At 47.8% G+C, this 22,207-nt stretch overlaps 1 protein-coding gene across 1 annotated transcript in view; it reads right to left on the bottom strand.

The window, feature by feature from the left end:
- Positions 1-22,207, bottom strand: part of Ano4 (anoctamin 4) — a 318,013-nt gene that overhangs the window by 97,907 nt on the left and 197,899 nt on the right. The window contains exon 8 of the mRNA XM_004623837.3: positions 13,625-13,756. Within this exon, the coding sequence (XP_004623894.1) occupies positions 13,625-13,756 (132 nt within the window). The remainder of the gene's footprint in view (positions 1-13,624; positions 13,757-22,207) is intronic.

Raw genomic sequence — 22,207 nt, 5'->3', positions numbered from 1 at the left:
AGGAGGAAAAGGAGGAGGAGGAGGAGGAGGAGGAGGAGGAGGAGGAGGAGAAGGGGGCAGCAGTCTGCTGTCTCTCCCAAGAAGTCACACATCACTTAGTAGTCATCTCCTTACTCTGGCTACAAACCTGAATGTCTCCACCATCCAAAGATGGCTTCTGGATTTGAATTCTGAAATATTTCAATCCCAAGTCTTATTTCTACCCTACAGGAGTGTCTCCCTCATGTGCACACGTTTTGGTTAACTTGCACCGAAATTTCCTTTACTGAAAATATGCTAAGAGTTGAACACAAAGGAAAACAATGTAACACATCACCTAAGTCCTACCAGAACTTAAACACAAATGAGTTGCCTATTTTATAAACACACAAAAGCCCCAAAATAATTAATGTGGGTACATTGGGTCATGACTCACGATTGGCTGCTTTGCTTGTGAGGATCACACGCCTCCATCCATCATGATCCCTTACCCCAGCGATGCCAAGCCCAACCATAAGACTTGTTCTGGCCAATGGAGCATGAGCGGAAGTGACGTGTGTGCCACATCTGCACAGACTTTTCCTCTCCCTCGAGAATCTATCTCCCTGGCACGGTCACGTCTTCACCCTGGATCTCCTAGTGAGGAAGATTTGGGAAGCAGAGCCCAGCTGATTCGCAGCTAGGTGGTACAGGAGCCTGAGATGCATACTTGCAAAGACCTGGCATTTGAGGTCTGTGGTGCAGCCCAGCCTGAGGTGACCAGCACAGTCCCTAACTCAACAATGAGAATCCTGGAGGTTAGGGTGGCAAGAGGATAGCTGCGTTTTGCCTCCTCACCAAAGCCCTGCAGTCTTTATACTAACATGAGAGGGAGAGGGAGGTGACTGGTGGGGTGAGGAGGAGGAGAAGAAAATCTGGGCAGCCCTGGTGGAGGAGGAATCTCCTTGTGGGGTGAGGGGGGACACATCGGAGTGACAGCAGTGTGAACGAGGACAGGAAAGTGTGGTAATCAGCGGTTGCTGAGGACCAAATATGTGGCTTCTCTTTGTGTTCTTCCTGAAGGCCCAGTGAAGACGGGATCTCCTTTCTAGTTACTTCTGGCTGCTGTGCTGGGCTTTGAGCAATGCCAGACATGGAGACCGACAAGCGAGGCACAGCACAGGCAGCGCAAGGCAAGGCATGTACAGAGGCCCATGCGTGCTGCCGTCCAGCACCATCTGCGTGAACGATCATGAAAGAGATCGTTGAAGGCAGCTCCTCAAGAGATTTCAACTGGGAGCAAGAGGAAAGAATCACTCAGGAAGAACACTGGTTAGGGGATACGTGGGCCAACTCCTTGTTTGCGTTGTGGGAGTACCCAGCCTGCTTATCCCAGGAGGCTGGCATAAGCAAGAAGCTGAAGAAGCAGTTTCCTGGGACTCGTTAAGGAGGTTACACTTTCTCCCCAAGGTGCTAAGGAACTGGTGAACTCTATTAGGTGGGAAGGCAATGTGCTGATGGCCTCTCATCCACTGCTGGAGGTGACCTGTGTCCTGCTCGCTGACCTGTGGGCTGTGAACACTGGGCCAAGGCTGCTTGTTTCCAAGGGCTTGAAGGAGCTGGAGGAACCAGGGTTAGGAGCCTTATGGGGGGCTGGCGGCATGAGCGTGGTGGGTGGCTCCGGTGGTGAGTAAAGTTGGGTGGTGAGGGGGCTTTAATAGCTGTTCATGCAAGAGACAGAGTCCACTTCCACTGGTGGTGTCGTGGTCATGGGTATACGGTGGCGGTGGCTTTGGTGCCAGCTGTGCAGCTCATGTGTGTGTCTCATGTTCCTGGCTTCCCTCTATCCAACTCTCAACAGTGGTCACAGTACTATGAACCATGAGTGTCCTTCAGTGGAGGAAGTGCTAAGTGAACCCCAACTCTTGTACCATGGAAGGATGATGAGCTTACAATCAGACTTGAATTTTGAGCCCTCGGTCTGCCTGTGCCTTGGATAAAGTGTTTGATGTCTCTGAGCCTCTGTCCCACTTTCTGTAGAATGAGGACCCTGAGTTATAAAATTTAACATGCATATATTAAAATTTTAAATAAAATATGCATGCACCTATGCGTACACCTGTGAACACACAGGGACACATTTCTCCAGCACAATTCTTGGCACATGATAGACACTGAAAAATTTTGTTGAATGACAGAGTTGAGAAATAGGGAAAAATTATGTATTTAAAGATGGACAGAAAAAAAATTATTTCCAGATGACTTATCACATATGGCCTCCTAAATATGTAGAGAATGGCCTCGCCTCTGAACTCAAAGCTGTGCTTGTCCTTGGTGATCCATTGACCTCTTTGTCTCTTACGCCGAACTCTTTCTGTCCTACTTAAAAAAGAGCCGCACCCTCTTTGGAAGCCCAACTTGTGGGCTCCGTGTCCTGCTTCATTTTCATTTCAGCCTGCAGTGTCCCGGAACACAGAAGCACGTGCCCTGACTCCACAGATCAGGCGAACACCCCGCAGGCTGAGGACCCTAACGCCGATAAGGGACCGAACCGAGCATCACCCCGCAGCGGCCCCAGTCCAGGAAGCCTTGAAAGAACATTAATCCTACTAAACCAATCTTGGTCCATCTGTCCAAAGGATTCTCTAAAGGTTTCAGATCAGTGGATACAGCAGAAGACCTCTACATGCTCTGAAAAGAAAATACAAAAGTATGTGCTAGAGGAATTAGGGTTTTCAAATATCTATGCTGAGAAGGTTTAAGAAGCCACACAGATGTGTCACTAATGAACCATGTGGAATGACAATGTCCTGTACTGCGGAGTAGCATTTAGCGTACATTGAATGCTAGCCTAGCCTACATCACAGGGTCTCTCCAGGAGTCCCAATAATGATGACAATGATGATAATAGTGTTCATTTGTGGATTTCTTTCAATACGCTAGGTGCTGGACTGTGTCTTTTACATACGTAACTTTGGTTATTGCTCCTAAATCCTACTGCCACCTTCCTCCTTTCTTTCCACCCATCAACACTGGGCCCTACCCTGGCCCTTGGGACTTGGTGAAATGGCAAATATATACAGCCGTACTAGGCTATAACAGGATGGCTGTCCAAAGATGTCTACCTACTGGCTTGTGACTATTATGCCAAGCTATGTGGCAAAGGAGACTTAGGCTGCAGGTGATCTTAGGACAGCAAGTGCCATGGTTTGTCCTCACCAAGCTCACGTGGATGGTTGGTTGCTCACGCAGTGGAACTGAAAAGCGCTGGAACCTTGAAGAGGAGGCCTCACAAGCCAGGCCAGGTTTTGGTGGAGTGGACTAGGTGCCCCCAGAGCAGGCAGTTAGCATAGCGCAAGCCCATTCCTTCCCCCCTCCCTTGTGTTCTCTCTTGCTGGGTGACTGCACTCCCACTGCGTGATGCTCTTAGCCACAAGACCTGCCCTGGGCTCTCCAGAACTGTGAGCTATATAAACCTGTTTCCTTTAGGAAGGATCCATTTTCAGGTACTATGATATAACAGCATGAAAAAGACCCAGGCAGATTTGGAGCAGTGCGAGGCTGGCTTTAAGGGCATTCCTCAGCCATGATCTAGTGAAGGAAGCATCCTCAAGGAGCCAGAAAAGGCAAAAAATAGATTCCCCCCCAGGGCTCTAGAAAGGAGGCGGCCCTGACACACTTGCTGTGCAGCCCAGTGAGACCCGTGTCGGATCCCAGCCTGCAGAATGCATGATGATACATTGTGTTGTTTCGAGCCTTGTACTTAGTGGTGATTTCTTCAAGCAGCCAAAGAAGATGATGAAAATGTAATGTGAAGGTACGTGGGAATGGAGTCAGAATGCCTGGCGTGGGAATCCAAGCCCAAGCCTTGACCCTGACCAACAGTGCCATCTTGGACAAGTTATTTAGTTTTCTGGGGCCTCAGTTTCTTCTTCTGTAAAAATAGAGGATAATGTCTCTATTTTGCACAAGGGATTAAATGAATTTGTAACTGGGAAGTCCCTCAAACCCAGTCTGCACTGAATAGATGATCCTTATTCTGTTGCGGCAGTACTTCCATGTAGTTCTACCGAGTCCTCCTTGTGGAAGGTGGGTAGAGAGGAGGTTAAGTGAGTATAAGATCTGGTAAAATGACTAAGCCGACAACTTCAGTTTCCCTTGCTGGCTAGGAGGATGGAGAGCTCTCTGTGTGGTCAGATGTTTAGGTGACCATACAGCTGTCAAAGGTAAGTAGCTGGGGGCCCAGCACTGATGACACCATACAACCACCAAACGACACCATCTGTTGACTTACAGAGAGAGGTGCACACACACTGGCTTGATTTTTATTGCCTCTCAAATATGCACACACTGAAATAGAACCAAAGGCATTTGCTTTTTAATCAGTTCTCCACTTTAACTTTTGTGGGGTGAAGTCCCAGCCAGAGGCAACTAGGAGGACTTGGAGTGTGTCCCAGTTTTTTTCTGGGTACCTTGCTTAAACTCCCTGTGAATAGTAGGGCTACAAGCAATTTTTTTCCAGAAGCATCATGAAAGTTCTTCTAGAAACAATTTCCAAGCAATCCCCTAACCATGTGACCCAAGGAGGTCACTGAGGACACTGCCCACTGTCTTATTCTGGGTCCTCAGTGCCATCAGGCACACATTTTATTTCAGTGTCAAATGCTAGGAAGGGCGTCTCTTTACTTAAGGGATGGCTGTTCTCTGACTGCGACCCAGTCAGAGCCACATGACTTACTGTGTGTCTTCCTTTTACTCTGCGCACTAGGCTGAAAGCCAGTTCGTGGGCTCTTCAGTGAAGAATTATAGACACAGAGGGCATGGGAGTTATTTTCTGAGCTAATTTTTCCCTGAACTTGAATGCTTACCCTAAGTTATATAAAATACTTATCTCTACTTTATCTCTGCTTTGTCTGTCTCTTGAACCCACCTCAAATGCTTTCCCAATAAGCCAGTAAGGCAAAGAGAAGGCCTCATGCCCACAGGCTCTCCATGCAGGTGGCCAAAGCTTGCGTGTGGGCTCCACTCGTGCCGCCACCGGACGAGGGAGAAGCACTGTGCAAGATGCACTCTGCCCTCCTGCTCCCTGACCTCACCGTGAGTGGAGCACTGTGGGGCTGACTGCTCGGCCTCTCCCACCTTCACCATCCTCCTTGTCCTCCCACAGAGCTCCAACGTAGCCACCACAGGGTGACTCCCAGGTCCGGGGGTTGTTAGTACCGGGTGCTTATCTTCACTTCTGTTATAGCAACTGTTGCTCCCATGGTTTAAGTGATTGGTTGATTTTTTTTTTCCTGCCTCAGGTTTATTTGTACAAAGAACACAGGAGGACACCAGCCTTCCACAGATGGCACCCCAAAGGTCACACCAGTCCTTCTGTTTTTATATCAGCAGGTAAGAGGCTTTTATCGTAGAGTCTTCATGGGGATGTGGGCACCTTCGGGAGCCTGGGCTGGAGCAGAAGCTGGAGCTTGGGCCTTTGGCTGGCAAGGCCTGCAACCCTTGGCAATGTGGGAACGGATATGCTTCCCAAGCTTGGGGTGGGCAATATAGGCAAGTCAAGCGAGCCTGTGGTTTACTCCCTTTGGAATGATCTTGGGCTTGATAAGGGCCTTGAGAGCCTTGATGCAAGCACTCATGGCCTTGGCATTGTTTGCTTGCATCTTCTTGAAGCCCTTCTTGTTGTTTTTGGCAAAATCCTAAGGAACTTGGGATTTACTCCCTTCAGAGACTCATATCTTTGTGACCAAGGCTTCTTGACGCCATTTCTGTGCCATTTTTGGGACTGGTTGTGTGTGGTGTGGTTCTTGGACTTGGCCACAACTGCACTGTAAACTGCGGCTGCCATGCATCTGGAATTGGAAATGATTGATTGATTGATTCCCGTTGTTTATGACTCACCTCCACGGGCTGCCAGAATGCTGTGCTAAGAACAAGATCAAATGCTAAGAGGGCATCAAAGGGAAGCTCCGGAGACCCTGTCACCCACTGTCCTTCCAGCAGCGTTTCCTCTTGATGATCTCAGCACCCATTCTGCCAGGGCTCAGCATTCCTAATCCCCATGAGCTGTGTGCTTTGCTATTCCCCAGGCTGCTTTGTTATTCTCAACTCAGCATAGAAGGAAGAATAGGGCTGTAAGCAAACTGCTTATTGTGTAGTCTTTTTGTAATGCCCATTTCATATATTTCACTTGACAGATGAATTGAAAAGTAGGATGCATGAATTAAATATCTTGGAATCAGGCATTGGTCTGGATAACCACATCCAATAGCTATAAGATCTTTGATAGAGAAAAATGGCCTATCAAATATCTTTGATAGAGAAAAATCAGTTAGCAGAGCTGAAGCCAAAAATGTATCAAGAAGTCATGTGAAAATTCATGTTGGATAAGAAGGCCACAGTTGGCTGACGTTGACAGCATTTTTCACTGTTTATTTGTACCTTCCGGGTATCAGAGATGATTCACCACAATGACAGGCCCCAGTTCTGGAGGCCCAGTTCTGTCTTCCAGCAATGAAAATATGCCAGCCCTGCCTCACTCTCTTCCTGGACTCATGAGTTGGGATGTTTTGTGCACAATTGAGCTTTGCAAAACAAATGGGTCAATGTTGAGTTCTGTGTTGTATATATTTTCCCGATATGTTTTGAAAATAGAAACTTAAAAAAAAAAAAAAAACACATGTAACACATCATCTCTCTCCCGGAAGACTGCAGTAGCCTCCTTACTGGCCCCTGCCTGCTCTCTATCTTTGATCTTAACAGATCAGTTAGACTGCATCATTCTTTTGTAAAATCCCAGTCCTCACCTTGGCCCCGGGGCTGTATGGGATTGGCTTCCTCCACCCTGTCCAGCTCATCACTCGGACCCTTCTTGTTGTCATGTTTGCTCCAGCACCAGGGCCTTCTTTCTCCCTCTCAATCCACTCAGACCGGCTGTTCCCCTACATGAAACCGTTTCTCTCCCACTGCGAGCCCTGAAAACCTTCCTCCATCCACGCGTTCTGTAAGTCACACAGCCTGAAGAATATAAACACTGTACTCAAAACCTGCAACCCGTGCCTGTGCCCGGGCCAGAGTGCTCCGCTTCTTTCACCCTACCCCTCCCTTTTCTGGTGTCATCACATGCATCACCTTTTCAAATGCTTAAACATTGACTTCTTAAAAACTGCCTACCTTGTCACTCCTGATTTGTGCCTCAGGAGAGTTCTTTGGGGTGTGGGCTGGCCTGCACATTGTAGGGTGCTTAGCAGCAACTGTGGCCTCTGCCCATGAGAGGCCAGTAGCAATCTCCTCCTAATCGTGACAACCGAGTATGCTTCCAGACATGGCCAAATCATCCCTGGTGGACAACCACTGGCTTATAATTTGTTGCTAGTCATCCTCAGTTAAAATCTAAGTTGTAGGCTTCTTCGACTAGTTATTTACCTTTGATTCCCAAGCATGCTGAAAAACCAACATGGAGGATGCCAATGTACGCATATTTTTCCCACATATTCACATACAACATAGCGAATATTTCATATTCTTTTGCTATGAAGTGGTCCATATTTAATTTCCCTTCAGTTTTTATGGATTTCATAAAAATAAAATAAATGGTAATGGTAGAAATAGAGTAAATGCAGGGAGAAACTTTTCTATTTTTAGCATATTTTTCTGAAAGGCAATTCTATTTGGCAATCCACTTCTTGGAAGAATACACTGCATATCTATGATAAGGTGTGATACAGCTCTCTTCCATATTTGCTTCTGTCTACCTACCAGCAGCAGAAAACCTTTATCATGGGGACTGCCCTTGGAAGTGATTGCCCAGGGGGTTGCTGCCAATGCCATTGCAAGACGGAAGGGCAGCAGTGCCCAGGAAGGCCAACATTCATGGGCAGGGAGGTGAAAAGGAAGAAATGAATGATTCAATAGTCTTGCCTGGCATAGACATGAGACTTAGCTGGGGCTCAGTTTACCATAGAGACTGGGTTGCCTGTCTGGAGGGTGTCAATGCTGCGAGGTGGTCCTCAGGGCAAGGGGTAAGGGGCATGGTTTTTGCACCCATCCTCTGGTCACTACCAAGGGAAATCTGGCAATGGTTGGAGGCAGTTTTGATGTCACAGTGACGGGGGATAAGGGTGTTATTAACATATAACGGGCACAGACAAGGCACGTTACTGATGATCCTTTGGGGCACATGTAGCCTTCACAGCGAAGAGCTATTTGGCCCCCAATATTATTCATGCTAAGGCAGAGAAATCATGCAGTAAACTGAAAACTTAAGATTATGAGAGCCAGAGGCCCCCTAGATGAACGTGAGCTCCTGCCCCATCGCTGCCTAGTTTTCAGCAAGCCTGTTCCTCTTTTCCTGTTGGACACGCAGGTAGACCAGTTATCCCAGCATTGCTTCAGTGAGCGTAAATACGTGGCCGAGCTTTAGCCCATGAAGGGGGCTAAAAATGCCATGCAGGCCTTTTAAGCCTTGTGCACAAAACCCCAGGCTTCCTAAGAACTCAGTCATCTCTCTTTTCTCTTGTCTATAAGAACTCTGGAGGATGGGAGAATTATTAGTCTAAGTGCTAAAATGGCTGCGGAGAACAAATTCAGTACTCATTCTTCCCTGGGGGCCCATGTGGGCCAAGGATGAGAGCTACAAATAACTTCTCTAATGCTGACTTCCTGGAATAGGGAAGAGGCAGGTGATCTAACCCACTAGGTTCTTTAACTTCTCTAGACCTCACGCTCCTCATCTGTAAAATGGTGATAATTATTATATAGACTTATTGCTATAAGAATAAATAGAAGTTCTTAGAGTAGTATTCTGTGTACAGTAAGCCCATCTTTGGTGACACCTTATAAAATAACGACATGCATCCTTGGCTGAGAGACGGGTCTACCACAGGTCTACATTGGTCGCTGCTCAGACACAGATATATGTTCAAATGGAACACTAGACTATTTTAAAATTGATGATCAACTTCACTGTTTTGTATACTACAGTTCAAAGTAGAAATATTTACAGTCAGATCACTCTGCTTTATCTTTATTACTTTGTCTCTGTTCTGTTCATTGACTAGACACATGCTGAGCCCTGGCTGCGTGCAAGACACAATGCTAAGTGGTGGAGACGGGACTGTGAGCCAAACTAGACGTGGCTGTGCCTCAACAGAGCACACAGCCTTTCTGGACAGTTGGGCACTAATCAAATAACAATTACCTACTTGTAAAATTCCAATCATGAAACATGCTATACAGGAAACGTTCTCTTGAAGGAGTGGAGATCAAAGTGGCCCCTGGCAGGATTGGCAGGAAAGGAGGGAGTTAGGGTGCTTTCAGGTCTGAAGGAACCACACCACGTGTTGGATGTAAAGGCATTGCTCTTGTGGGAGCTGGGAGAATAGACTGGCAGAGACTGAGAGAGGAGGGAGGAGGGATCGGGGAGGTTGGTCCACGAGTACAAGGCTGCCGTTGCATAAGAATAAGTGCTGGTGGTGTTCGGCACAGCAGGGGGATGTAGTCAACAGTAATCTATAGTATATCTCAAAAGAGACACCAGAGAGGATTTTCAATGTATTTATCCTAAAGAAATGATGTAAGTTTAGCGACTAACATGCTAATTACCCTGATTCAATTATTACCCAACATACACATGAATCACAGCATCACACTGTATTTTGAAACTATGTATGGTTGTTATATCAATCAAGAATGTTTTTAGATGACGAAATGGGAATGAGCAGCAAGAGTATTCTGGGAGAGGAAATGCCACATCCAGATGCCCTGAGAGAGTCACCCGAAGGGCTGAGAGTACTGTGTGTGTCCAGGTCAGAATCGCAGGAGGGAGGCTGGCGGGGCAGCGAGGGCTGGGGAGGACAGAGCAGCGGGACTAGGCTGATCCCAGCAGTCATTTCAGTGTTCTCCATTTTTTAAAGCTGGGTGCCATGACGTGGTCAGATACACACTTCGGAAACATCACTGCGTGCTCTGAGCTCATGGACTCAGGAGTGTAAGGGTAGGACCGGGAGATGGCTCCAAAGTGAGAGCGTGGGCGGCAAAGAGGAGAAAGCGGGAGCGCGTTCAGGCTCGAGGGTCAAATCCTCAGTCCTTGAGGGTGTAGGAGATAGAGAGGAGGGCAGAGTCCAAAATAGCTTCCAGACTCTGTTCCCAGCCACTGAACAAACATTAGTGCTGCCTGCTGACACGGGCAAAAATAGAGGTGGACACCATGGTGAAGACACCTTGAAGTTGACGTGAGATCAAATACGCTGTCAGTCAAATTTGCAACATTTATATTCATTCTTCGCTTACAGGATTCTTCTATTTTTGTTTCCACGTATTCATTTTCTTTTAACTAAACAAATCACTGTAAGCATCTACTATGGGATTTGAAATTGGCAGTACAGACATAGTCCTTGAAGGAACTTGTAATGTAAGAGAAGGCACAATGAACAGTGCTATTCATTTAAGAAAAGAAATATTACCATGACATAAAAGAGTGCACATGCCTATTAGCCCAGCATTCTGAGAGGCTGAGGCAGGAGGATCAGAAGTCTGAATCCAGCATGGGAAATTTAGCAACTTAATGAGACCCTGCCTCAAAATTCTAATAAATAAATTAAAAGGCAGGAGATGGGGATATAGCTCAGCGCAAAGGCCCTGAGTTCAATACACAGTGTCACAGACACACAAAAAGCGCACCTCATCCATAATTGGGGGCAGAGGTTGCAAAGTGTGGAAGATTATCTGGACGTCTCAGCTGAATCCTGAAAGAAGGCAGGAGGAAGGACAGGTGTAGGAGGGAGGAAGAAAGGTCACAAGGTGAGTTGAGGAGGTCGAAGAGCTCCTTGTGGCCACAGTGCACAGCGGGTGGACAGAGGAGGGACGAGACCAACTCAGAAATCTGGCTTTCATGTGACAGTGAAGTACTTTTAGATACTTCTCCAGAATGACCATTGTTTAGAATTTTCTCTACTACATCAATGCCTCCCCCACACTTATGTTTCCATCATTCTCTTTTCCTCCAAGACAAACCATCTTCAAGCATTCTGTAAAATCGAGAAGTGGCATGAACTTTGGGCTCCATTTGGGAAGCCACGGTGCAACTCCCGGAGCTCATTAGCTGGCTCCTTCCAATTAAATTAAACCTGTTAATATTGTTCTCAAAGCATCCAGAAGGATTTCTTTCCCCTCGCCCCCCTGATTATTCCAATAATTGTTTTCAACTTGACAGACAGTGTTCAAGACTTACTTTTACATACCAATCTGAAGGATGTTACTCACGTGGCATGAACTTGCCGAACAAAAAGAAATTCCCAGCACACAAAGCATCTGAGATGCATTAACTTTTCATTTTCCTCTTACATGACACAACTGCCACCTCTATCCTCTTGGTACTGCCTAGGTCTGCTTCTTAGTTTCCTTGCTTCTAGCTATTCCTCCAGTTTTTCTTTCTTGATGCTTGGATCTTGAAATCTTATCTTCCTAACCAGTCTTTTTTTTTTTTTTTTTTTTTAAAGACTAAGTCCTCCTCTTACCCTATTATCTTGTTCACAGAAGAATACCAGGGTTTTCCCAACACCCTTTCCTGTTTCATGCTTTTGTCCTTTCATACACTGCTTTGTTTTCTAAAGACATTTTCCCCTGCCCGCCTTACTAGGACAAGTCTTAGTGGACTGACATCAAACATACTCTTCTTCGTTACTAACACTCATCACTCACCAGCCTCCTTCCAGACCTGCAGCACTAAACAGTCCCTCTTTGAAGTTGGATCTTACTGTTTCCAAATGATGAAAATCATCTGCATAACAAGGTTGGCGTCGAGACTCTGCATATTGTATTAATTTTCTTTATATCCTCTCTATTCAGCAAGTGTTTGGCAGGGTGTGGAGATCGCTTAAGTGACTGTTGACCCAATCACTTATTTGGGTCATAATCAACACACAAATAGACCACAAATCTTCTCCGATATATGAGTAATATCCTTATCCCACATGCTGTCATCTCCTATTTGTTGTATCTTAAAAAATATGTATAGATACCATCCTCAGTTCTAGTCTCTAGAAATCGTCATGGATGCGCACATGTTTTTAACTTTGAGAACAATGTTCTGAAGTGACCTAAAGTAAGAACATCAGGAATGATTGAAAGTAAGAACCAGCATGAAGGGGAGTGGGAGATCTTTTTCTTCTATTTCCCTATAGTCATTAGAAATAAAAGCAAGCAGTATAGCACATACTTCATTGAGTCTTCCGTACATCTACACCACCCATTCATCCATCCATCCATCCATCTATCCATCTGTCCATCCTTTCATCCTTCCATCTTTCCATCTACTGATCCACCTGTTTGTCTGTCCGATCATCTATCTACCCACCTGTGCATATATCCCAAAATCCTGAGACCGTCTGCCCTATGCTAGGCACTCTCTTAGAGAGATGAGAAGCAAAGAAAATCTGCATGTAAATCAGATCGTGGACATTTAAAAAGCAATTATTTGTTGAAAAAACTCCCAAGGTGAATGACATGGCAAAGATTCAAGTTAGGAGTGGGAATGTGCCACCCTTCATCTGTGTTTTTTCTTAAGAAGATACCTCTAGGTTCTGATCACTGCATGCAAGGGGAAGTATCTCTTGGCTCCTATTTTCCAAGGAGATTTTAACTAGGGCTGCGAGACTCATGTTTTAAATGTTCATGTCATGTACCTGGCTTGGCATCACATCTGACCCACAAAGACCAAGAACTGGCTGTTTCTGAGGCTTTCTGGTTGCCTCCCTTGCATTACACCGACTTGCTTGCGTGTTGCACAAGTGATGCGGAGCATCTATTGTTTCACTTTTCATCTCTCCTTTGTCCCCTACAGGTCCACAGACTCCCATAGTTCCTCTGCTGCTGAAACAGGTCCCCACCCTGCACGCCTTGCAATTTTCTGCAGCTGCCATCTTGGTTTAGTTTTTCTCAGAATCAGCCACCTCAGGTAAGTCATTTTTATTGAGGCTGTCACCTGGCTGGAAGAGGGCCGACAAGGGATTCCTTGCCTGACTGAGTGTGCAGCTGGGCTGACCTGATTTACGCTCCTCAGGGAGGCTCTCTCTCCTGGTTGTTCACAGTCCTTGGCGTGCTCCTCTCTCCCTTCCCACTCTGCCTCCTGGCACTCCTGCCTTTTCCTCTCATGGGCTCGGTTACTTAGCAAACTTTTTTTTCTGCCCACATGTCAAAAGTGACAAACTACTGCTCTGTGACAGTCTGATAGGTGAGTCCACACCTAGGCTTCTCAGTGAGGTGGCTTTCCCTGGCACAACTTGGTGAATTGCTGAAGGAAAAGGAACTAAGAAGCAAACTGAGACAAAAACAAACAAACAAATAAACAAACCTCTGTTTTCAAAGAGGAAAGTTGTGGGCCAGGTTCTCTGCCTGCTGGCGTGCGGGGGGCACTGAGCGCTGGGGTTAAGCAGAGCTACAGCAGAAGGGGCCTGGCTCTCTAAATCATCAGGGAGGGTGTTCGTCCAATATGCATGGGAAGGGGCACTGCCTCATTTTGAACCACAGAGGTTTGGGGATGGTTGTTACAGCAGCTGGCTTCCCCTGACTGACTGACACAAACGTGAGACTCTGAGGGAAGCAGGACACAGTGCTGCTGGGTCCAGGGGAAGGCGTAGTAAGACAGGGCTTTACCAGAAACACTCACTGGTGGATCCTTTGCTGGCTGAAGGGGGCAGTGTAGCAGTCGTTCTCCTCCAGGTCTGGCAGTGTCTCCTTGTCCAGCCTCATCGGCTTCTTGGGTAACCATCTCCGAAACCTGCTTATTTGTTTATTGATCCTGTGGTACATGGGAGGCAAGACCAAAGGGCACAGCATGTGAGCACCAGCCGGAACCACACAGGGGAGTCTCTGTCGCACCGTGACCAAGCCACCGCACACTCCAGGCACTCACACTGCACCCAGTGTAGACCAAGTTGACAGAAGCAAAGACGGGGAGCCAGAACCCCAGGGCTGTCTCAGTTTCACTGAGTGTCCTCAACTTTGTGTCACCTATGAAGCAGCAGCTAAGGGTTCGCTGTGTCTATAAAGGACCATGTGGTCACACCAAGGCTGAGAGGCTCTGGAAGGGCAAGTGGTGGTCACCAGAGCAGGGCAGCAGGGACCTCGGATTCTCCTAGCGTGCAGGAGCTGGGAGTTCTTTCTGTATTGGGGAAACCTCCACTGTCAGAGCAGAGCTCTGGCTGTAGTTAATGCAGCCGCAGGGGGTGGGGGCAAGAAGTGGCAATGCGACCTAGCAAACCCAGTGCACACAGCCAATCTGCCTCCTGCCTCTGCCAACTTCCCAGAGCACACTGCAGGGTCTTAAGCGTTCATTGCCCTCTTTTGAAGATAATTCCATGGGTCTCATGGTCCTGTGGCACCTTGACACACAGGTGTCACTCTGGCCAGGGCTTAGGAGCATGCCAGCTCAAGGAAGCAAACAGCAGCATCCTAGAAAGGGCAGGTAAGCTGAGCGTCCCCCTTTGCTTCATCCCTATTCCCTTTGTCCTACTGATTTTTCTACCCATGAACACATCTGGCCTCCTTCTCGATCACTGTGCATAGCAACCCCCAGTGGGAGCGAGTCTCTCCAACAACACCGGACTGTGAGTGCTTGCACCAGTCCAGGAATCTGCACCACCAAATTGCTTTCCCTCAGAGCACATATCTCACAGCATCTGTGACAGGGACTCAAGAGGAACCACGCTGACCTCACACGTCGCTGGGGCGTCCTGGGGGGTGACTTCCCAGACCTGGTGACCTGATCAGTCCGTAAAGGAAAACTAGGACCAAAATGTAGGTTTTCCACTCTGCTTTTGTGATTTGGGACTTCTGATGGTAGGGGTCACTGTGTCACTGATGGTAGGGTACATTTAAGGGTACAGAAGAAATGAATTTCTCTAGAGAAGAAAATACCTACATGTTCTCTAAGTTAATTAACTAAAAAAAACCCTATAATTCAATCCTGTTTTACTTTTTCCTCTTAAAAATCTTGTCACAGCACTTTGTTATGTTTCACGAAGGTGGTGGCAACCAGACTTGGGAAACCAAAATGCTGGTAAAGCTCTTTCTGGGGTGCGCCCTGGCGAGGGCATCTGGAAGAGCTGAGCCCTGCAGTGCGCAGACTGGCGAAGGGGGAGGCCGTCACCAATGCAGGTGGGCATCACGCCACCACTCTGAGGCCTGGGGAAGACCACCAGGTGCAGTAAGGGTGACTGCAGCTCCCTGGGTTGGTTCCCCCAGGGACCCCTTGGGTCCTGGTCCTGGCTCTGGGCCTGTAGATCTCACCTGGGCTTACACCATCAGATCTCCTGGGCTGTCCACTTGCAGGTGGCGTCTCACTGTGGGTACTGAGGGTTTAACTCTCCACCTGAGTCTTAAGGGCAGATACCCAGGAACTCTGATTTCTAGGGCAGTCAAGGACAGTGTGGGAGTTCCAGCAGGGGGCAACATTTTTTGTCTTTCCCCCGCCTTTTGCTGCTTCTTTCAGGCCCTCACTGGGCGAGATGATGTCTCCCCGTATTGGTGACAATCCACCTCTTGCCTCAGTCTGCGGATTCAGTGCTCATGTCTTTTGGAAAAGCCCTCCTGGCTCTGTCCCAAAACAACACTTAATCAACTACCTGAATGCTCCTTCCCAGTTGGTTGGATGCCATAAAACTCCAGTCAGCTCTTCTTTTCCCACCGCCTGTATTTCAGCAGTTTCTCCTCACCGTGACCCCAACTCTGCTGGCCACGAGCTGTCCTATCCGGAAGCCCCAGTTCCTACCCAGGAGGAATTTCCCAGGGGCTCTCAGCCTCCTCTCCAGGAGGACCTGGCCCTTCCTCCTGTTTAGATAACTGAAGGTTCTATCTGGGGTCATGCAGCCAGGAAAAAATCAGTGCATCGAGAGGGCCCAAAGCCCTAAGAAAGGGAAAAGCCTCACTTCTTCCTGCCCTTCACTTCCTGGTCTTCTACCCCAGCCCAGTCCTCCTTATCTCTCTCTCTCTCTTTTTTGGTATCAAGACTTGAACTCGGAACCTCATGCTTTCCAGGCAGGCACTGTGCCACAGAGCTGTACCCTTGGCCCCTTTCACAATATACTTCAAACACAGGAGGAGGATAAGCTTCGGAGAAACAGCATGGCAGAGACTGAGAACATGGACTCCAGGGCTAGAAGGGCCTAAATTCAAATCCTGGCTCTGCAAGTATCAGCCAGGCCACTGTGGGCAGGTCACCAACTTTCTACGCCCCAGTTTCCCTCCCTGAAATGGGCAGGACTGTGATCCCCACGGCATGGACATGGCTCACAGGGCTGTGCCCACGAACCAGTTAAGACACTCACAATGCCTTAGAAAGGTGTCTGGTGCCCAGTGAAGGCCAGCTACTATTGTCATGTGTTCTCCTTTTCTTTCAAAACTAAGAATTTAAGTAAACCACTTGCCTCTTAACATTTCTTTTTGTTTTTCAATTCAAAGTTGACTGGCTTCACAACCTCCATGACTTGTCTAAGTTCAATGACTTGGTCCTTAAATGGACTCATAAATTAAACCTCCTACGCTAGGCTGGTGGCCTTTCCAGGGGCTCTTGGCTTATTTCATCTGATTGCCTTAAAACTCACTCGAGGAAGAGGACATGGAAAAGCCTAGAGCTTTCCTGCAATAGAGCTCTTGCCTCCCACACATCTGCAGTCTGCAGCATTAATCGGATTACATTTTGAAGAATCTAGGCACTGTGCAGAAAGACTGAATGTAGTCCAGCTGGGTACAGCGCTTTGTGCGGATGAAAGCAAATAAAGCTGTGACAAAATCAAGCTCCACCATGCTACAGGGAAGGGATGGCAGCTTTCAGAAGCCAGCTGTGGCCCCACAATTTAAATGAAATGTGGAGATGGCGGAGAGGAGCGCGGGGTAATGAAAATGACTGACTAATTGAAAGATGAGGAGTAAAGGAGAGAGAGAGAAGGGAATGAGAGGAGACAGATTGGCACGGCAGAAGGAAGCTGGGATTTGTTGTCCAGGGCACCTGAAGCCTGCCTCTGTTCCCTAATTAGCTGTGTCACTCACCTTTCTGGGTGTGGCTTTCCAGGGTGATACAATTGGGTGACAGTAAGGATAGTCATCCTTGTCATTATCTTGATGACCCCGTGGGGGGCAGCAAGCTCGTAAAAGATGGTGTGTACCTAATTCTTGTGGAGCACGCCAAGGGGAAGCAAGCTCGAGTGATTTCTTATGGACCACTGAGTACTAATATGAAAATGATGCAAATCAGAACTGGTTTTTTTTTTTAAGACACTAGTAGGAGAAAGACATTTGGAAACCATCTTAAAAATAAAACTCCTAGCAACTGGCTGAGCTTGGGATTGTGGGGCGCACCAAGCTTCGTGAGGAGTCCGAACCCACAGACGGAAGAGACATGCACCCTGCAAGTTGCATCTCATCTGCTGGCTCTGCTTGTGTGCCTCGCAGAGACAGCAGCGTGCGGGTTCTGCTCCCCGGTAGGCTAACGCCGTGCGGGCTCCACTCTCCAATCCCATCTGCACATGGTGAAGGCTGCCCAGCACAAGGGCCTTTCAGGAAGTAATCGCGGCTACAGAACTTAGGACCAGAAGAGCATCCCAAATGACCCAAGTTAGCCACACGAGCAGAGGACTGTCTCTGGGTGTTTGCAGGACAGAGGTGCAGAAGGGCACCAGAGAGTCAGAGTAGAAGGACTTCATCTGTCACAGCGGGCCGTGCAGATGGAAAGGGTCAAGAGCCAGGAACACAGGATGCCTCCAGAAACTGAGACTAGCTTTCAGCTTGCAGCAGGCTAACAAATGGGAGACCCAACTCTCCCAGGAAGACTCTGCCTGTGTTGGACCGCATGTGCCTGCAGTATCAGAACGTGTACCGTCCAGCATCGATTTGACCCGCCCGTGCCTTTTGTCCTGACCAGCCTTCATGTCCTCATCCTTAAACTGATGATGAACTGCACGCTCTCTACACAGCACTTGTCAGTGATTTGAGCAGTAATATTTGGACTGTACCACTGCAAAAACACTCACATTGACAAACAGCCTTCTTCTTTGGGACACCAAATGGAAATCTTCCCATGTGCAATGATCGGTTTTAAAGTTTGTTGAGTGCCGACTCACAGCCTGGTTGTACAGCTTGCTAACTGGGAATAAAACACTAGACAAGTGACTAGGCTGCTTTGAGCTGAGTACTGGTCACCTAAGGCAATTCGAGGAGGAAACAAAGCAATGGGTATCGAGTGCTGCCCCATGTGCCGGATGTACAAAGGTCTCAGATAAGTAGTGGTTTCAAGGGTGAAGAAAATGACAATGATGATGATGAGCATCTTGAGGTACTGAGTTTTCTTCTCAACAGAAATTCAAAAACCATGAGTATGCCTTTTCATTTGAGGCGTTGATCCCATATTGCATCTAATAAACAATCCTAAACTGGCAATCTTGAAGTTCGCTCCAACATGTTACAGTCAGGAAACAAATTAACCAGAAAGCATTTGCTTTGTCTCTTCCATATACAATGGAACTTACTTCGTAAAGTCTCCATTGACAGGAAAAAGAAAAGAGAAAATACAGGCTGAGTGATTTAGCATTGATTTTGGTTGGACGTGCTGACACTGTGCCACCTGCTATTTACCAAGCCAAAGCCCTCTTACCGGCTACTCTGGCCAGTCAATAAAGAGAAGTTGGGTCAACCACTTGGCATTTCCAGCTTTGGCTGTCAAGTTGATATCTAAACTACAAGCCTGAGTTACATGTACAGAAGTTGCTCTGAGAGTAAGTTTGGTTCATCTCAAAACACTAGTTCCCAGCTGGTAAGAATCTAGAAGTAGCTCCTAGAAGTAGCTGCTGAGAGGGCTGGCCCTACAGTGGTACATGCACACGCACAGAGACGCTGCCTCTGCCACATGGCCCACGGTGTCTCGGAAGGTGCTGCCGGGCCCTTGGAGCCTCAGTTCCTATGGCCTCAGGGGCGGATGATCCTTCACCTCAGGAATGCTGAAGACTGGAGGAAAGGCCCTCGCCAAGGTCTTCCGGCCCAGAACACTGACCTGGCAGTGAGCTCTGTAAGCGGCCTGCGTGCAGAGCCCCGACCTGCCGCTGTGGGCGTACCCTAAGGAGTAAGAGAGAGATGTTCTCCCTGGATCCTGGAACCCCAGACAGGAGTCTATACCAAGCACAACTTGATCAGACGGCATTAAGGGCAATGGGCCTACTTTATTTATTTATTTATTTTTGCGGAACCAGGGATTAAACTCAGGCCCATTGCGCTTGCCAGGGAAGCGCTTATTCCACTGAGCCATCTCCCCGGCCCCAATGGGCCTACTTTAGAGGTTCCTGTTTTCTCCAGACTAAAATAATGCAGCATCGTGCTTCTAATAGATTCCATTTTCAGAGATGATACGCCTAGAGGGAGCTTGCAGTCGAGCCTGTTTCTGTTCTTTCTTGTTTTAATTGGAGCTAGCGCACGGCCTGACACTGTGCTAAATGAAGCTGTCCTGGACTGACAACAGGTATCCCACAGGAGGACGGGGTTTCTCCTCCTCAGAGCCAAGTCTTCTGTCTTACCAGCCGTTCCTTGGATAGGCCTTAGGGAGCTTTGGAAGATGATGCGACTCCTTGGGGTCACAGGGCTACTATTGCAGGCATGGCCTAAATACGTTATGGAAGATTCCAAAGGCTTCAGGACATTTACATATACTAATTTTTATTTTTTGTGGTACTAGGGAATGAACTTGGGATCTTGCACTTGCCAGGTAGGCACTTATGCCTCTAAACTATATTAACAGCCCTTATTATTATTATTATTACTATTATTATTTGTATTTTAGTAAGATCTACAGGGTCTACAGAGTCTCACTACATAGATTGGACTCATAGTGATCTGCCTGTGTTCAGCCTCCCAAGTGCTGGGATTGCAGGTGCGCACCACCATGCCCAGGCTCAGTAGCCATCTCAGTGTGCCCCGGGGGTGGGGCTGGCACGGTACCCTGGGGATCAAACCCTGGCTGCTGTGCTCTGCCTACACAGGTGCTTTAGTCTGCTGAGCTATCTGGCCGGCCCTTCCAGCAATCTTTCCCAATCTCATGGATTGAAAACCCTTCTCCCCAACTGTTAAATTTCCAAATTCTTGCTAAGTGCTAAGCACTTTTCCTGTAACTGCATAATCCCTGCCACATACTTCATTTTTTCTCTGTTGGTTATTTTTGTTTCTCTATAAAGCAGAACTAGAATGAAAGAGTAAATCTCTCAAGCAATATTCAAACAAGGAACAAGGACTGGCTGCCCACACAACAGAGACCATATTTAATGAGTGGCTGGCCTCCATATATTGGCATCCCGCCTGGCCTTAGGGTCTGTGTTTCCTTGTATCCCTTTGTTTTCTTTCAAGTGTTTATTATCCATCCTCCTTCATTGTTTGAGCAAATGTTTCTGTCCCAAGCTGTGTCTGACACTTTGGGAAGACGTGGATTTTCCATTTTTCTTCTCTTTGTGGCCACCTTTCTCCCCACTCCACACCTCAGATTCATTAGTTGATTCACCCCACCTACTATGCCTTGGGTGCTGAAAATAAAAGGATTGAACGTGTTGTCCTAAGCTTCATACAGCATCCAGGTGAGATAGAGAATGCCCGTATTGCAAATGACATAGACTGTGCCTGCATTGGGGGCCACTGGGAGAGAAGAGAAGGGAAAGGAAGGGAAGAGAAAGGAGGGGAGGGGAGGGGGGAAGCGCAGGGGAGGGGAGGGGAGGGGAGGGGAGGGGAGGGACATCACCTCCCCTGGCCCAAAAGCCCAAGCCTGTGGGCCAGGATTTAAGGACCTGACAGACATGAGCTCCTCAAGTCAGGCAAGCACCATCCGGAAAGATCACTCCATGCAGAGCTGTATGAAGCCACCAGAGAACAACTGGTTGGCAGAGAGGGAGAGTTTATAGAGAAGTATGCTTAAACAGAGGCTCTAACTTTATTGTGCTCGTTGTGCAGTAGCTGCCACATACTTGATCTCACTGGCTATGTGGGAAGGTAACTAGAAAGGCATTTGGCAGGTGGGCAGACCAAGGCAGGGAGAAAAGGTAGTACAAAACAGGCAAAGGTGATAAGACTCGGGGAAGGCGACGGTGGTGGGGCAGGCCTAAGCTTGAGAGGCTGACTAGAGGAGGGGTGTCAGTCCGGCAGGACCCTGCGGTTTGTCACAGGACCATGCCAACAGCGAGGCCAAGGTCTGCATGGGTGACAAGTAGAGACTGTCTGCAATTTAATGGCGCATAAGGGAGCTACTCGGCAGGTAACGTTGGAATGTGCCAACGGACCAGTCACTGGAGGAGAGACAGAGGTGGATGAAAGCAGACGGGAGTGGGAGGTGGGCACGACGCAGCTTTGTTAGAAATTTTCCGTACACCACGCACTAAGAGACGTGGTGCCTGAACGTCTGTGTGCTAGGTGCTAAGCCTCACAGCGGCCTCACAGGGTAGAAACTCGTGTCTTCATTTTCTCAATGTGGAAACAGAGGCTCAGAGATCTGAAGCCACGTGCCCAAAGCTGCTCACTTTCTCATTCTCTCACATGCTCTTTATTGTCACTGTTCTCTTACCATGTGCCCTGGAGGAGATTTACCAAAATATACCAATTCCTCTTTTACCTACTATTCTGCACAGCAGAGAAACAGCCTGAATCCTAGACCTCTCAGCACTGAACGAGCTACAGGATTTTCAGAACTGTGGATTCCCAACCTGACCATCAACCCAGCTTGGGGTGAATGGACTTTTTTTTGTATCTTAGGGAAGGGTCTACAGGGTGTTCAGGGTCTCACTACTAGATCCGACTGGTAGTGACCCACCTGTTTACAGCCTCCCAAGCACTGGGATTGCAGGCGCGCACCACCATGCCCAGCCTCAAATGCCGTCTCAGTGCACCCCGGGGGCAGCTCTTTAGCCAGCCCCAAGGTGAGTGGACTCTAAGGTGAAGACTCTGAAGTTAGATTCACCAAGATCACAGCAGACTCTGATCAGAGGGCTCCTCGCCGTGTTCCCTCGCCCCTTGCTCCCTGGCATCTCGTAGAGGAAGGAAAAACAAGCTTCGGAAAGATACAAAGTGCAGTAAATACAATCTGTTTCTAGTGAGGCTTTTTATATTTTTTAAATAAAGAGGGTTGGAAGAGCTCTTCGATAAGGGCATGCATCTACCTACTCTATATTATTTTCTGTAGCACTTGGGCTTGAATTCAGGGCCTTTGCACTGATGTACACAGTGATATATA

The sequence above is a fragment of the Octodon degus genome, unplaced genomic scaffold, assembly GCF_000260255.1.
Source record: "Octodon degus isolate 3935 unplaced genomic scaffold, OctDeg1.0 scaffold00004, whole genome shotgun sequence".
Classification (NCBI taxonomy): domain Eukaryota; kingdom Metazoa; phylum Chordata; class Mammalia; order Rodentia; family Octodontidae; genus Octodon; species Octodon degus.
Note: the sequence above shows the minus strand (reverse complement) of the source record. Positions and strands in the feature narration are given on the sequence as shown.